This window comes from Nannobrachium achirus (assembly GCF_963921795.1).
Source record: "Nannobrachium achirus genome assembly, chromosome: 7".
NCBI classification, from domain to species: Eukaryota; Metazoa; Chordata; class Actinopteri; order Myctophiformes; family Myctophidae; genus Nannobrachium; species Nannobrachium achirus.
The window spans coordinates 27,002,780-27,019,556 of record NC_137816.1 but is presented as its reverse complement, the minus strand read 5'-3'; the positions used below and the strand labels follow the sequence as shown (position 1 = coordinate 27,019,556).

The following is a 16,777-nucleotide window of genomic DNA, read 5'->3' as shown; positions in this document are numbered from 1 at the left end:
ATTTGAATTGCTAGTTACCTGCGGCTGTTAGTGGCTGGTGACATCAGATGGCAAAGTGAACAGACTAGTCTTTGGTACATGACATTTTTATTGGTTGGTCTACTTTTAATAATGATAGACATATATGCATATCTTTTGGATTTTTTTCATTTCCCTATTCGATTTCTGACTTCAAATATGGACAAGGTATGGATGACATATTTGCTTTAATGTATGCCAATTTTGGTGACACTCATACACAGATACACATACACATGTATGGCAGACACTGTCCCTTTAGTTAGAACATGGCTGCATTTTAACTTGTCTGGAGTACACTGGGTGGGTTATGGACATATTTAACTTGTAGGCAGTCGTATGCTGCCTATCATTTCATGTATATCACAAGTTTCCCTGTATATCACAAGTTCATCTTCCAAATGGACAATATATTATTCCCATAACACACTCATTTAGCAAGGTTCAAGGTTCAAGGTTGTACTTTATTGTTACATCTTTTGTACAGGACACATTTGTACAGGTTGGTTTGGCTTCTTTCAGACAATGCAGCGGTAACAGCAGAATAAATACAACAAAAAATATATAGTAACTAGAAGCAGTGCTCTTCCGAGCACAGGTCTCCACCAGGCCGTGCGTCCTGGTGGTGCTACTGTATAATAGGCCAATGTAAAAAGGGTGGCATATGTTCTTCACCTTAGATCTTTCATGGCAATCTGATGCTGCATGCATGATTTGAAGCATTGTGTTCCAAAAATGAGTTTTGCTAAAGTCTACCTGCTGGTGGCGCTATAGCAGGCCAATGTGAAAAAGGTAGCATTTGTCCCTTGACCTAGTGGGAATATGTGTGGCAAATTTCACGGTAATCGCAAGCTGCGTTGATGATTTGAGGCATTTTGTTCAAAAACGGAGCAATCCTACAAGCTTTGGAAGCCAATATTAGCCAATCAGGATGGAATATGAAATACAGACGGATCGGACTTGATCACATGACTATAGAGATACTGTGTACCGATTTGCGTGATTTTTGGATAAAATCTCAAGGAGTAATATCCAAAAATGTGTTTTACATAAGTCGGCCCAAAGGTGGCGCTATAAAAGGCTGATGTGAAAAATGCAGGGTAAAGGTTTATCCTTAGCCTCTAGGGAGTGCGCTTACAAAGTTTGAAACTGATCGGTGGAGTTATAGGTAAAACCACAAATCGGCCTGTTATAGCGCCACCATGAGGCTGATTAAAAAAGATTTAAGTGGTATTTCTTCCTCGGCCTAGTGGGAACGTGTGTGCGCGATTTCATGATAATTGCACTTTGCGTTTGTGATTTGAGGCATTTTGTCCAAAACGGCTCAATCCTACAAACTTTGGAAGCCAATCTTAGCCAATCAGGATGGAATATGCAAAATCGGACAGATCCGTGTCGATCACATGACTGTTGAGATACTGCCTACCGATTTGTAGGATTTTTGGACAAAATCTGCAGTAGTGCACAGAAATGTGTTTTGCGAACATCGGCCACTAGGTGGCGCTAGAAAAGGCCCATTTGAAAAATTTAGGGCAGAGGTTCTAGATTGGCATCCAGGGAATGTGTGTGCTCACTTTGGCAGCGACCGGGCCAACGGCGACTGAGATTAGCTGCACACAAACTGCGAGGACGCACGGACGGACGCACGGACACACGGACGGACGGACGGACGGACGGACGGACGGAGGGGAAAACATACTCTCCCCCATGCCTTCGGCTGGTGGAGACAATAATAATAATGAATAATGACGTAGAAAGATTTAGGGAAAAGAAAGAGAGTGCAAAGGGCAAAAGAGCAAAGAGAGAATAAAAGAGCATCCTCAAGTCAAATGTAGCCTAAAAAAAAGGCTATACCAGCATTTTCCAGTAGTTGCTACTGTAAGAACTTCTGGGAACTCAGATTACTGTAATAGCAATAGCCTACAATATTGCATACATTCATAAAACATCCATCGATTCCATCCTGTGGTGTAGAATTAGTCAAGACAACTTACAAAGCACGTGTTGAAGAACTGCCAGGATCACAGGAAGGCCACGGAGGACTGCTTCTCAGTAATATCAGTAGAGCCTACTCTGAAAAATAATTTCAAACACACACAAGACTCCTGAGTGATCAAGGACTAGCCATCACATCAGTGACTAATATTTATAGGCTACATTACTACAACTACAGCTACTGCAACCTCTAATTTCTCCATACACTGCATTCGTGGCAATAAAACCAATATTGTACCTCTAGTCTACAGATAGCTCTGGTCCATGGAGTTAGGGAGAACTCCACTAACGCTATGGACCAGAGCTAGTCTACAGACAGTTTGGAGCAACCCACATTTTGTCATGCATGGTCCTGGGAAACTTTAAAAAAAATAAACTAAAGCCTTTTCAGAGATTTCTTGAAAAAAACACAAACACACAAATTCACATCCATGTCAGTGAGCTGATCTGATTAACGCTGACTCTGACCTTTGCGTAATGTGCGTGAAAAGGAACAACATACATTAAAATCCATGTTCCTTGTCGGACCATTCCTTCAGCGGACCCGGAGCGGAGGACTATTTCCTGTTATGTTGTTTTTCGCTGGAGAAGGATGGCTTTCGCAGAGTTTACAGTGGAATAAACTGTAGCAAACTATCCACAACATTATAAGCACGCTCCAAGTCAGTACACTGTTAATTTTAATAATATAAATATACCCTTGTATGACTCACAGGCACTTCGTTGCGTTAGTTAGCTAGTCTGCTGCTTGGAAAACATCTATGTTCAATCAATGCTACTGTCAATAAACACAGCAACACATACTATCATAGTCGGCGATAACCATCTATTTGTTAGTTGTTATTAACATCAATTACCAGTTAATTATGTAATCTTTTCTCTCATGTCAAGCTAGTGCTAGTTTATGCTAGCCTAGGATCAAGATGTGTGGGGATGATGATTGTTGGCCAGAAAGTGTTTTCCCTGGGTTAAATACAGGGGGTCACAACAACATTAACACCAGTCACAAGCTGGCTCAGCTTTAAACACAAGAATGTTTTTGTCATCAAGACCAGAATGAGTCCAGAATGAGTCCAAGCAAATGCTGGTAAAGAAAATGCGTTAATTGTGTCAAGCAATCATCAATTCTATGTCTCACCCACCCCGCCTGTTACCTCTGCCTGTTCTTCCAGTGATTCATCCAATTACAATGAATATGAACATAATATAGTCAGCTCAGCTGCGATATGATCTCAGCAGCCTCTTTTGGTACAGGGTGATGCCACCATTGGCATGGTTCTGTTGTCAAGGTCCATATCTCATCTGATCTAACTATCTGTTTCTACAGAGTAATCGTTCATCCACCTCAGTCTGTCCCTTCTCCCACACCCTAGAAAAAGGTTATATTAGCAATCTAGAAGAAGACCCTGAAAAGTTTGGAACTCTTGTGTTATATGATTTTCTCTGTCAGATTCCTCCTCCTTTTTTCCTGAATCCTTCTGTGTTCCTCTTTACACCACAGGGTCATCATGGCCGACCTTCCACCAGCTCCCAGTCTGTCTCCTCTCATCTCCCTGCTGTCCACCCTGCTCCCTGCGGGCTGTGCTGTGGGTCCGTCCAGATGCTGTGAGGGCAGGCTGGGGCTGTGGTGGGTGGGCCGCTCCCTGCGGCCCGGCGTGCTCCTAGGGAGGGAGACGGACCGGGAGCGGGTCTGGCTGGACCGCGCTGACCCCCATGGTGACCTCATCATGCCCTCTGCACTGGGGTCCAGAAAATGTCAGACGTACGGCATGGAGACTGAACAGGTAAACAGAATTACACACTTATATAATATAGAACAGTGGTTCTCAACCTGTGGGTCGGGACCCAGGGGGGACCCCAAATTATTTTGGGGGGTCCCCAGATGATTAACTTAATGTGCAACATTGTTTTCTCACTCAACAGTAAACAAACCAGCATAAAGTTTAACTGCACATTTCTAACGTGACAATTTGAATTGTCAAATTTTAGAGGCAGAAATTGTGAAAATAGACGATCTACAATAAACCATCTATAAACACGACACGAGATATCTGTCTAAACAACTGGTGAATGTAAAATAAGAGCACTGTTTATCTATAATGTGCTGTTTTCACTGTTGCTACACTTAAAAATATAAAATATAAAGTGTGAACCTATAGTCAGATTCAATCATAGCTATGTAGGTATTTGGATAAACATTTAGGTGTGACATCTTTGTTGCACAGCCCCAGAAAGTAAAGGAAAAAAAGTTGAATTGAACGGCAATACAAATCTTACCTATCACTTTATAATGGACAATTCACGGGCAAGTGGGCATGACCTTTGGTGTCAACCCCTGCTGGTTATTATTGTTATTGTTTGTTATTGTTGTTGTGGAACATAAAAACTTAGAAAAAGCAATGGCAGTGTAAGATAAAGTGATGTTCTGTAGGCAGTGATGGAGATGAAGCCTGATACAGAAGCTCTACTGAACAAACCCATTTGGATCAGGTGAGTTCACATGCACACCAGAGGCAAAGTTAATAGTACACAGATGAAATCCCCAGCTTCATAAAATAAATAAATATCCCCCTGTATCTCTCTCTCTCTCTCTCTCTCTGTGTGTGTGTGTGTGTGTGTGTGTGTGTGTGTGTGTGTGTGTGTGTGTGTGTGTGTGTGTGTGTGTGTGTGTGTGTGTGTGTGTGTGTGTGTGTGTGTGTGTGTGTGTGTGTGTGTGTGTGTGTGTGTGTGTGTGTGTCCAGCTTTGCCTGCCATGTGCAGAGTAAAGAGCAGCAGAATGTGTCAGTGCAGTGTGTGTGTGGAGGAGAGGTGTGTGAGGCTGGCTGTGAGGATGTGAGTCTTCATGTGTCTCAAGACATCCACTCAGGAACAGAGTTGCTGTTGTATGGTGAGCCTAGAGGGGAACCTGAACCACACCACACTGGGACTGGACAAGACAAAGGTGCATGATAAATGACTTAAGTATATATAGTCTATGTATAGTAATTAAGTTATTAAGAGTTATTGTGAGCTGCCTAGAAGAGGGTCTCTCTGTCAACAACTCAACTAACTGATGGTTATAGGTTCAGCCAAATGTCACACAGAATAATTCAAGCATTTACGTAAGTTTCAGGAACATGATGCTTAAATGTAAGGTAAGCGTTTGTCTTTGGTAAAATTATGTGTTAAATAGCTCTATATTCCTCTCCAGCTCTTTCTTAAACAGGGGGGGAAATCAGATCAGGATAGAAAACTCACAGTAAAAGTGGAAGTGATGACAAAGAAATGAGCAGACAAAATTGGAACTGGAACACTAAAACAATTAAAAATGGTAGTCTCTCCTGATTACCTGCAGGAGAGACAGGTCTATATCTATCATAGCCTGTTACTGAACAAATGCTCTATAGCAGTGATTGATTAGTATTACCATCAGAATGTAGAGCTTTAACCTTTTAACAAATGGCGCCGCTGCCAACACTGTACAATCATACAAAGTCTTAAACACATGTAATCTGTGTCATGCACAACACATACACAGTCAAATTGGATATGTTTATATCCAACTCATTCTTGTTTAATATTGTAGGTTGACTATGCTTAGATGCCTATTTTAGATGTTTTTTTATTTATTTTTATTTTATTATAATGTGTTTTATTGATGTGTCTATGAGAGCTGCTGTAACACCTTAATTTCTCCTCTGGGATGAATAAAGTACCTTCCTACCTACAGTACCTTTAAGTTTGTTGGTTGACTATTGACTAATTTACTAATGTGTGATTGCCTGTTGCCTCCCTCCAGGTTGCGAGACAAGCCCTTCAGAACAGCGCAGCCGTCCAGAGGTGGTTTTCACCGACACACAAGCTGAACAGGAGGAGGAGGAGGAGGAGGAAGCGGAGAAGGAGACGGTGCAGGTGGTTAAGACGGAGGCGAAGAGGGACTCCAGGAAACGCATCATCAAGAGGAGTCAGCTGTCCGTGTGCAGGACGAGGAGGCGGCGGGGCTCAGGAACACACACGGATGGCCCAACAATAGAGCCACATACGCACAGCCTACAGGGAAACACAACTACTGAAACGCACACGGCACTGAACAGAAGCATCGCTGACACTTCATCTGCCATGCTCTGTGACGGATTAAAAAGCTCAGACGCACAGTCACAGACGCCAGGAGTACAGACGGAGTGTGTAGTAACTGACCCACAGAGCGTCGCCGCAGACAGGCAGACAGACCGTCCTACAGCAGACAGGCAGACAGACCGTCCTACAGCAGACAGGCAGACAGACCGTCCTACAGCAGACAGGCAGACAGACCATCCTACAGCAGACAGGCAGACAGACCATCCTACAGCAGACAGACAGACAGTCAGTCCAAACTGTAGACAGACTGACCTCGAGGGCTCCAGCACCGACTGTCCTCCTCCCGTCAGACATAGTTCCCGTCTGGCGGCGAAACCCCGTAGACATCACCTGACTGGCCAGCTCTCCCCCAAAACAAAACAGCGCACTCACCCCTCCTCGCCGCTGACACACAGACAGACGGGGCAGACAAACGGACAAAACGCCAACAGCCTGGCGGAGGCCGCTGAGCCTGTTACCGGGGACGCAATTTCCAAGCAAACGTGTGATTCTAGGGAAGGTGTTGCTGGGCAATCGGAGGCACCTGAGGCGGTTGCCCGGGAGCGACGGTACCAGTGCTCCGACTGTGGTAAAAGCTTCTACCAGTTGTGCCATTTAAAGAAACACCAGTTCACCCACACAGACAGGAAGCCCTACAGCTGTGAGTACTGTGGAAAAAACTACAGCTCTGCCGAAAACTATAAAGCCCACCAGGTAATTGCTTGCTTGTTTGCTTCCTTGATTGAATGATAGGCTGTGTCTCAAATTCCATGCCAACAACAAGTATGTCCGAAAGCTTAGTACCTATACCTAATATTCATTAGTACATGAATTGGATTCTAAATTCTGGAAATATGACAGTATGCAGCTGCTTTGAATGTCCCACTATGCAGAGCAGTAGCTGGCCTGGGACAACGACAACATGGCAGAATTTACATCATGGGAACAGTGACCAAACCTCTGTCACAATGCCAAATATCACTTTTATTAATGACAAATAGAATCTAGTAGTTGTTGAAACTGATGACTTGTCCAGTAAACAGCATTTAACTGATGAAATGGGAACATGTAGTACCTCTGCTTTGTCACAAGATGGGGCACTTTCCTAACATAGCATGCATTCTCATTTATGTCTATATTGAAATGAAAAATACTGTACTATTGTGTATACACTCAAAAGTATATTATAGTATGAAAAATAGCATAGAGATTTTGGACGCAACCATAGCTTGCTTTCTTACCTTACTGTATATTAAACTAGTTGATAATCTAGCACACACCACACACACATTCCAGGAATTATATATATATATATATATATATATATATATATATATATATATATATATATATATATATATATATATATATATATACATACATATCCCAATTCCAAATTTGACTGCTAATTTATTTTTATTATTATTATTTTTTTATTGGATTTTCTTTGTGTCCATGGACACTACGAAGAACAGGAAACAAACTTTCTTTGAATGAATGAATACAATTTAATGTTGTCCAATCTGCATTGCAGAGTAGGTTATTACAATTGTAAAAATAGTTTCACAATATTTATCCGTGGAACCGAGTCAAACAAAACTGAATGCCTCAACTCCTTGTCAGGGTGGGGGATCAGTTCAAATTATGATTATGTTAGGGCCGGGGGGTCACGGCCTGAAAAGGTTGAGAACCACTGATGATAATAATAACAATACTAATGTTACCAGCTGAGCCACCGTGGGGAGCGGCCTTTCTCCTGTCCCTGGGCGTTCTGTGAGACAGTGGTTCTCAACCTGTGGGTCGGGGGCCCCCCTGAGTGTGCCCAAATTACGGTATTTTGGGGGGTCTCCAGATGATTAACTTGATGTGCAACATTGTTTTGTGTATAGAGGGCATATGCACATTTCTAAAGTGACAATTTAAGGACTTGAATTGTCAAATATTAGGGGCAGAAATTGTGAATATGGCCGATCTACATGCTCAGGCGTTGTGAGCATGTAGATCTGCTATGTTCACAATGGAACCATGTTATACAAAATGTAATGCCTCAGCACTTAGTGCTCGACAGGGTGGGGGGTCCCCAGTTAGAATATGATTATTTTGTGGGTCGTGGCCTGAAAAGGTTGAGAACCACTGCTGTGAGAAGATGTTATTATAATATTACCAATACTAATGTTACCAGCTGAGCCACCGTGGGGAGCGTCCTTTCTCCTGTCCCTGGGCGTTCTGTGAGAAGAGCTATGGCCTGAAGAGGGACCTGAAGGAGCACATGGTACTGCACACAGGAGAAAAGCCCTACGTGTGTGAGCTGTGTGGCAAGGCCTTCGCACGGCGGCCCTCCCTGCGCATCCACCGCCTCAACCACTGCAAGAAGGAGGCACACACACAACTCCCCAAGGTGGGAGAAACCTGCTGTTCACTCACAAGAAATGTCTCTTAACCCGCGTAACCACATGGACACTAGCATCTTCCTATTCTGGGCTGAAAATGTGGCACATAAAAAGGCCTAGGCCGCCTAGTATAGATAGACCCCTGGGGGGAACCCAATTAATGAAGTATATAGTTGTATCATTGATAAAGTAGCACATCTGCAAGCTTGTAGATCTTGCCTGTAAATGCATGCCCATCCATACCCGTTGTCAGTGTACCTGTTGTATGTTTGAAACCCGGTTTGAAACTGTCTCTCTGTCTGTGTCCCTTTTATGCCTATATATGGAGATTTCTGTATTTGTTTGTTTGTGTCCCTTTTATGCCCATATAAGGAGATTTTTGTATTTGTCTGTCTGTGTCCCTTTTACACCTACTGTAGATATGGAGATCAGGTATGCCCAAATATGGAGTCTAGGCCAGGTACTCCCATAAATGGGGATTTGCCTTTGAAATGTTTTCCCAGAATAAGAATGCCAGGTTAAAAGTGGTAAAGTCATCTATTATTGCATTCTCTTTTTATTGATTATTATTGATCTTCTAACATTTTCCTTTAGTTAACTACAGTAAATGCATTTAATTTAGATCCCCCTTCAACCTGCCTTAAATAGCTTTTCAGAATATTGTTTGTTTCTTTGTTTGTTTGGGCAATGGACCCTCGGGATGGACCACTCTTTAACCGTGAGAGTGTACAAACTAAGGCTGGGCAATATATCGAAAATATGCCTATATCGAGGTATCAACATGCAAGGTATACATACCGACGAAGACGGCTTGAAATGAGGTATTGGTCTATATGTCAAATTAATTAACAGACACACTATGCATGCACGTAGCACATGCAAAAAAGCAGTCCATCTGTAACCAGGTGTGGTTATTTCAATAAAACCATTGTTGGAAAATTTAAATAAGGCATTTCATTTCTTTGTTCTATGTGTACTGTGCAGTGTGCATGCATGGATATGCTATTCATTATCTGGTTTACGCAGGCAGTGGTCCTAAAGCAGAAAGACATTAAAAACGATATAATGCAATTGTTTTTTACTAATATCGTGAGTAATATCGATATTGAGGTATTCAACAACATTATGGAATATCAAAGGTTTTCCTAATATCGCCCAGCCTTAGTACAAACACACCTCATGATGTCTGTCTTGTCTTGTCTTGTCTTGTCTTGTGTTGTCTCCAATAGTTGCAGTGTCCAGAGTCTTGTCTTGAGTTGTGTTCTATAGTTGCAGTGTCCAGTATGTTGTGTTGTGCGTGTTCTATAGTTGCAGTGTCCAGTATGTTGTTGTTGTGTTCTATAGTTGCAGTGTCCAGTATGTTGTGTTGTGTTCTAGAGTTGCAGTGTCCAGTATGTTGTGTTGTCTCCTATAGTTGCAGTGTCCAATATGTTGTGTTGTGTTCTATAGTTGCAGTGTCCAGTATGTTGTGTTGTCTCCTATAGTTGCAGTGTCCAGTATGTTGTGTTGTGTTCTATAGTTGCAGTGTCCAGTATGTTGTGTTGTGTTCTATAGTTGCAGTGTCCAGTATTTGTGTTGTCTCCTATAGTTGCAGTGTCCAGTATTTGTGTTGTCTCCTATAGTTGCAGTGTCCAGTATTTGTGTTGTCTCCTATAGTTGCAGTGTCCAGTATGTTCCAAGCTGCTGGCTAACTCTGGGTCTCTACGGAACCACATGAAGCTCCATACAGGAGAAAAACCCCACATCTGTCAACACTGTGGCAAAGCCTTCAGGCAGAGAGGTACTACCAGTGTTATCAGCCTGACCAATCCTTAAAGAGGTGGTGCCGTAGTTTTGTACTTTTTCTGTTTTGTATGTGTCTACGGAGTTAATCGAGTAGACCTCCAGGTGGGGTTATAATGTGGAAATTTGTCTTCCCTGTGTATTTTTGGTTACTTCCTGAAAGCTGAAAGCCGCTGAGTCAAAAGGCCCAGTCGAAAAACACAGATGTAATGACACCATAAACTCTTCCCCTCCCCTTTTACCATACACCCAACAAACACTGTGGGTGTGGCTAACTTCAGCTGGGTCACCACCCACCTGACAACCAGGCATACTTAATGAATAAAAACATAATTTTAACACTTTCTGTACACTTTTTATAATCATAATACCTGATCATCATGATTTAGGTGGGGAATAAGTCATGGCACCCCATCTTTAAAGGTGTAATATTCGGGGCATCCACTGGCTTAGCGGTCCAGGCGCATACCGCATACTGTAGACTGATGCCTGACAGCGCCTCGCAGATTCGAGTCCGGTTCCCGACTGCCTGTGCTGCATGTCACTCCCCGCCTCTCTCTCTCTTCCTGTTTAGTGTATACCTAAAAAAAAAGTGTAATATTCCATACCAATGAAATTTCTCAGGATAACTTAGATGGCACACCTTTGAATACACCTTAGCTTACATTGTGAGTTTCTGCCAACATATCGTCGCTGTCGGGCAGAAACCTCTTTTCTCCATACCTTTTGTGGTTTTTTTTGTAAATGAACGCCCTACTTGATCATACTACAGCGTCACAAAATAGCATCAAACGTAGCAGATCCACAAGCGCGAAACGTGTAGCGTTGTGACGCGTTTTGAGCTTGTAGATCTGCTACTTTTGTTACTTTTGAATTTGAATCCTGAAAAAAAAAAAATATATATATATATAATATCTATCTGTCTTTTTTAATGTATTAAATATCTGTCTTGTCTATATCCCTCAGGCAACCTACAGGGCCATCTTAGAATTCACAGTGGGGAGAAACCCTACCCTTGCACCCATTGCGACCAGAATTTCTCCCAGAAGCCCGAGCTTCGCAGACACCTGCTCTCCCACACAGGGGAGGTGTTCCTCTGCAGCTACTGTGGGAAAGCACTGAGAGACCCGCACACCCTGAGGGCCCACGAGAGACTGCACAGTGACGACAGGCCACACCGCTGCACCGTCTGTGGGAAAGGTGAGCAAGTTGGAAGTAAATGGAAGAGTTTTAGCCTCTGGTTCTCAAACGGACCCCCAAATTCATATCTTCTTGGCCACGGACCCCCCATCTGAAAATGTTTTGTGCCAGGGGGCCCCCAGAAGAGAATTATTAATATTATAATATTATTTCACATTTTCCAAAACTATTTCATAAAATAGAAATATCAAATAATTTCCATGAAGAGATAAAAAAATAGCTGACCTACAAGCGGCGTGATGCATTGTGAGGTTGTAGAGATGCTATTTTCACTAGTTTGGGTCCTGAGCAGATGTCTAATTTCTCTTTTGGGTCTTGAGCTAAAAGGTTTGGGAACCACTGCACTATTCGGTCCGTCATCCTCACTCCAAATCCCTCGATGGTTGTTTTTTCTTTTCTCTGCAGGCTACATCCTGGCCACCAAGCTGAGGAGACACATGAAGTCTTCTCACCTGGTGGAGAAACCACACCGCTGCCACTGCGGGGCCTCCTACACCCTGAGACAGAGCCTGTTGAGACACCAGGCTCAGCACAGGAGAGAGGAAGGAGGGACTGAGGAGGAGGAGGAGGAGGAGGGGGAGGAGGAGAAGGGAAAGGAGAGGGGAGAGGTGAGGAGCAGCGAGGTCCTGGAGGCCTTGGCAGCCCTGGAGAACAATCACTCCAGGCCGGTGAGAGGCAGACCTAGAAGGAATCCAACTCCACAACAGCCGGCGGTGGTGAAGGAGGAAGGAGAAGAGGAAGAAACGGGAGCGGGTAGGCCTGTCACAGTTATTACATAATCAAATATTTTTTGATAAATCACAATTACTTTTGCATAATTATCATAATCATTTCCATGTTGAAACATTTTCATATATCATAAATAGTCAATCTACAAGCTATCGACAGGGTTCCCACGGTCATGAAATTCCTGGAAATATTTTGAAATTAGAAAAATATTTTTCCAGTACTGGAAAAGTTTTGGAAGTGATCAAGGGTCCTGGAAGGTCCTGGAAAAAATAACTATGCATTGTCTTTGGTTATTGATTTGGTTAATACCTCTGAAATGGCAAATTAAACAATGCCAAATTGTCAAATATTAGAGGCAGAAATTGTGAAAATAGCCGATCTACATGTAGCCGATCTACTAGACAGATCGGCTATTTGTATCCGATCTACATGCTCACAACGCCTCGCGTTGCGAGGCGTTGTGAGCATGTAGATCTGCTATTTTCACAATAGAAACGTGTCATACAAAATTCCTCAACTCATAGTGCTCGTCAGGGTGCCGGGTCCCCAGTTAAAATATGATTATTTCGGGGGTCACAGCCTGAAAAGGTTGAGAACCACTGGCATACACTGCCTGTCTTTGGGCATTGCGCTTAGGGGTAAGCGACTTGTTATTGAGCTGAATTATTGTTATATAGTCCTGGAAATCGGGTTAAATGTTCTGGAAAAGTTTTGGAAAAGTTTTGGAAATTAATTGGTAAAAATGTGTGGCAACCCTGTATCGACTATTTCCACCATTCATATAAAGTATCAAGTTATTACATTATGTAAGTTACATTGTCATATCTGCCTTGCAAACATTTTGTTCAAGAAGGCCTGAAAGCCAAATGGAAATGTTGTTTTTATTAATGATGAAGACAGAAAAACTATTAAATCTTTGACCGCAATTATTTTATCATATTTGTGCGCATTATTTGCTAATCATGACAGCGCTAGGTGCGGGAGGAGGAGAGAGGCTTGGGATCACGCCGGAGAAGAAGAAGTCACGTGGAAGGAGAGGGCAGGAGCAGAAGACAGAGAAGAGGAGTCTTCGCGTGAAGCGGGCGAACGAGGGCGGGGTCGGCAGAGACGAACTGGCGGTCATCGCGGAGCACACGGTGGTCTACGTCCAGACCCTCGGCGGGGATCATCATCTCCCCACCACACCCAGCTCCTCCACCCCTCTGGTCATCGCCGCCTCCACAGAGAGCCCTCTTCAGGGAGTGGTGGGGGAGGAGATGGTGGAATTGGTCATGTCCGAGGACGGAGAGCAGTGCATTGTGGTCCGTGGCGGGCAGCAGCCAGTGGGGGAGGTGGTGATCCTACAGGAAGACGGTGGACTCTGCTCTGTGGCTGAGACTGTGGAGATAGAGACCGGATAAACATTTTAACGTTTACTCAAATGGTTCTCCAGAGGAGTCGGGCAGGACTTATATAGTTGGTTGCATGGCAGTGTCGAAAATAGCCCTGGCTTCAAGCTCACAACGCGTCACACTGTGACATGTTGTGAGCTTGTAGATGTTTGAGGCATGCTGTTGTGGTGATGACTACATTTTTTTTAGATCCTACTTTGTTTTTAAAGCGACAGATAGAGAGAGGCAGGAAAGGCAGCAATGAGCCTTGTGTCACATTCAAACCTTGGCCATCTGCTGGAAGAATTGAGCCTTATTACCGTACTTATATCATTGCAGAAACTTCTTATCTCCATCTTTTAACTCCTTGTGTTCTTTCATAAATGAATGCCCACATACTACAGCGTCACAGAAAAGTACCGAGCTTGTAATCTGGTACTTTTGTTCATTTAGAATTCTGAAAAGTTACAGTTTTTGTCCACTGGACAAGAAGATTAATCTTCTTGTAGTTTGGCTATTTTCGGTGCAACCAAGTACAACTCAAGCTTTATTTATTTGTTATGATCTCACCTGTTGATGGGATACATTATGTATAATTGTTATAACCCATTATTTTAATTGTTCTTTGGTTCTTCAAAGGCATTATAGTATTCTATATTTATTTGGTCGAGTAGCTAATAATAATAATGTACTAATAATTGTATGTCAAGAAAAAGAAATGTTGCTGGTCTGACGCAATGTTTTGATTGCTTTGTATCTTTTTCTGTCAGCCTAATAATTAAGTACACATTACAAAATCGAGAGAGGGCGAGATCATTTAGCGACCTACAACCGGGTTGCAACGTGGTCGGTAGTTTTCAGCGACCGGGCCGGTAAATCACCGACCGGGACGCAAAATCCACCGACCGGGTCGCTAAATCGACCGACCGGGTCGTTAAATCGACCGACCGGGACGCTAAATCCACGGACCGGGACGCTAAATCCACGGACCGGGTCGCTAAATCCACGGACCGGGTCGCTAAATCCACCGACCGGGACGCTAAATCCACCGACCGGGACGCTAAATCCACGGACCGGGTCGCTAAATCCACCGACCGGGACGCTAAATCCACCGACCGGGACGCTAAATCCACCGACCGGGTAGGTAAATCCACCGACCGGGGTCGCTTATCCACCGATCGGGCTACTAACCCTAACCTTAAACTTAACCTCAGTAACCGTACCTCAGTAACTAACCTGCCGACGCAACCTACCGACCGGGTCGCTAAATCACCGATGGGGCCGCAAAATCACTGACCGGGTCGCTAAATCTAGCCGGGGGCGCAAAATCTACCGACCGGGTCGCTAGATCTACCAACCGGGTCGCTAAATCTACCGACCTAAAACTGCAGGCCGGTCGGTAGATTTAGCGACCCGGTCGGTCGATTTAGCGGCACGGTCGGTGATTTACCGGCCCGGTCGGTTGATTTAGCGACCCGGTCGCTGAAAACTACCGACCACGTTGCGACCCGGTTGTAGGTCGCTAAATGATCTCGCTCCTACTGAATCCATGCAACTGCTTGCCGGCCAACACAAACAAACTGTAATCAGATTTTTAGGTTATATGTTTCTGTGGAACCGAGTCAAACTAAATGTAATTTCCCAGTCCCCAGTTCATATATAATTATTTTGGGGGATCACCGCCTGAAAAGTTTGGGAAGCCTTTCAGTAGAGCACAGACTTAGGACCAACCTTTCAATTAAGGTTTGTGCAAATTTGTTCATTACTGCTCCAGATATCCGAACAGAGAAACAGACAGACAAAATGGACTAAGACCTCCTTGCCAGAGGTAATGCCGCTTCGCAAGTTCTGTATTATTGTAGTTCATATTTGTCCTGCAGTCTGATTTTCTTTTCCCCAAAAAAGCAAATATCCTTTCCTTGTTCTAAGAATACATCCAGAGATTAAAAAAATATATATTTGACATACATTTTCATTTAATTGGGTACTGGTACATGTGGCTCCCCAATCTAATCTGTAATCTACTTGAAATTAAAAGAATAAATAATGGAAAATAATACTGACATGCGTGTTGCCTACAAATGGATGCATCCAGTCCACAATAGCTTTTCAGGAATTACAGTTACAGTACAAACTAATCATTACCATGTACCATGTCTGTCAGTCCCTCCATACAGTATGTCCATTTATCTAAGACATGGTAGGTACTGTACACCAAACATCCAATGATTTCTGAAAAAACATCTTTGTGTATGGTTATCGTTGTTCATTTTGATAGGTGTAAAACCAGAGTAGAAATTCAAAGTTGCATCTATACCTCAGAATACACTAGAGTAAAGCCCTTTGCATACAGGACAGTTTTTTTTCGTTTGCTGCATGAATAAAATGCATAGGATTTGGTGTGCAATGCTGTGTGGAATCGGCGCTGCGGATCCCAAAAGGAGTCATAAAAGGAGTGATGAGTTTTTACCGCATGCGACAAAGACGCACAAATCGAACTGGGTTCGATCGAGAAAAAAACGCACGGCCGCAGCCACTCGTCACACGGCTAATTCGGATCCGGTGTGCATGAGGTCGTAGAGAATCATTGTTTTCTTTAAAAAAAATGAAATTGTCCGTTTTATCCATGCGGATAAACGTGCCTGTGTGCAAAGGGCTTTAGTCCACATAGTATCTTCTTCCTGCTCATTTTCAATTGTGGAATATGTAAAAGGGGGGGAAAGGTAAATGACTGTAATCATGTAAAACCATATGGGATAAATATAGATGAAACATAACGAAAATAGAGCTGTCGTGCACAAAACTGTAGGTCGGGACCCAAACTTGGATCACAGGAGATACGTTTTTAATTACATAAATCTGCACCGATATCAGTTACAGTACAGTTTCATGTGCCTTGAAAACAGTTTGCCAGAAGTTTACCAACATTTTGGGCAAAATATGTTACTTGTTTGTGCTGAGTGCACACATGAAAGACATTTTGGCTAAATGTGTGTGTGACAGGTTCAAGCATGCTCCAAAGGTTTCCAAAACCCCTGTGAGTAGGAATTAACATTTATATTTTGCATCACCCAGTGCTTGAACTCAAACCTTAGACAACATGGGCAAGACTTTACCTCCAGATAGTGGAACCTTTCCTGGTATATAGTCCATGGGCCATACGAGATGTCGGTATCCGAAAGGTGGCAAAAGTTACCA

The 16,777-nt window shown here is 43.2% G+C and overlaps 1 protein-coding gene across 1 annotated transcript; it reads left to right on the top strand.

Annotated features, from left to right (window-relative positions):
* The first annotated feature begins 2,560 nt into the window (after positions 1 to 2,560).
* Positions 2,561 to 15,566, top strand: znf408 (zinc finger protein 408). The gene is made up of 10 exons (XM_080730143.1): positions 2,561 to 2,675; positions 3,515 to 3,797; positions 4,445 to 4,503; positions 4,755 to 4,954; positions 5,792 to 6,822; positions 8,291 to 8,506; positions 10,155 to 10,278; positions 11,247 to 11,480; positions 11,886 to 12,233; positions 13,179 to 15,566. Exons 2-10 carry the CDS (start codon positions 3,522 to 3,524, stop codon positions 13,607 to 13,609), a joined length of 2,919 nt encoding a protein of 972 aa, XP_080586269.1. The 5' UTR covers positions 2,561 to 2,675; positions 3,515 to 3,521; the 3' UTR covers positions 13,610 to 15,566.
* Positions 15,567 to 16,777: the final 1,211 nt, after the last annotated feature.

Excerpts from the sequence above, each read along its gene's own strand:
- znf408 (XM_080730143.1), top strand. The coding sequence starts at position 3,522 with ATGGCCGACCTTCCACCAGCTCCCAGTCTGTCTCCTCTCATCTCCCTG. Across the intron at positions 4,504-4,754 it reads AACAAACCCATTTGGATCAG|CTTTGCCTGCCATGTGCAGA; the intron begins GTGAGTTCACAT and ends GTGTGTGTCCAG. Across the intron at positions 10,279-11,246 it reads CAAAGCCTTCAGGCAGAGAG|GCAACCTACAGGGCCATCTT; the intron begins GTACTACCAGTG and ends TATATCCCTCAG.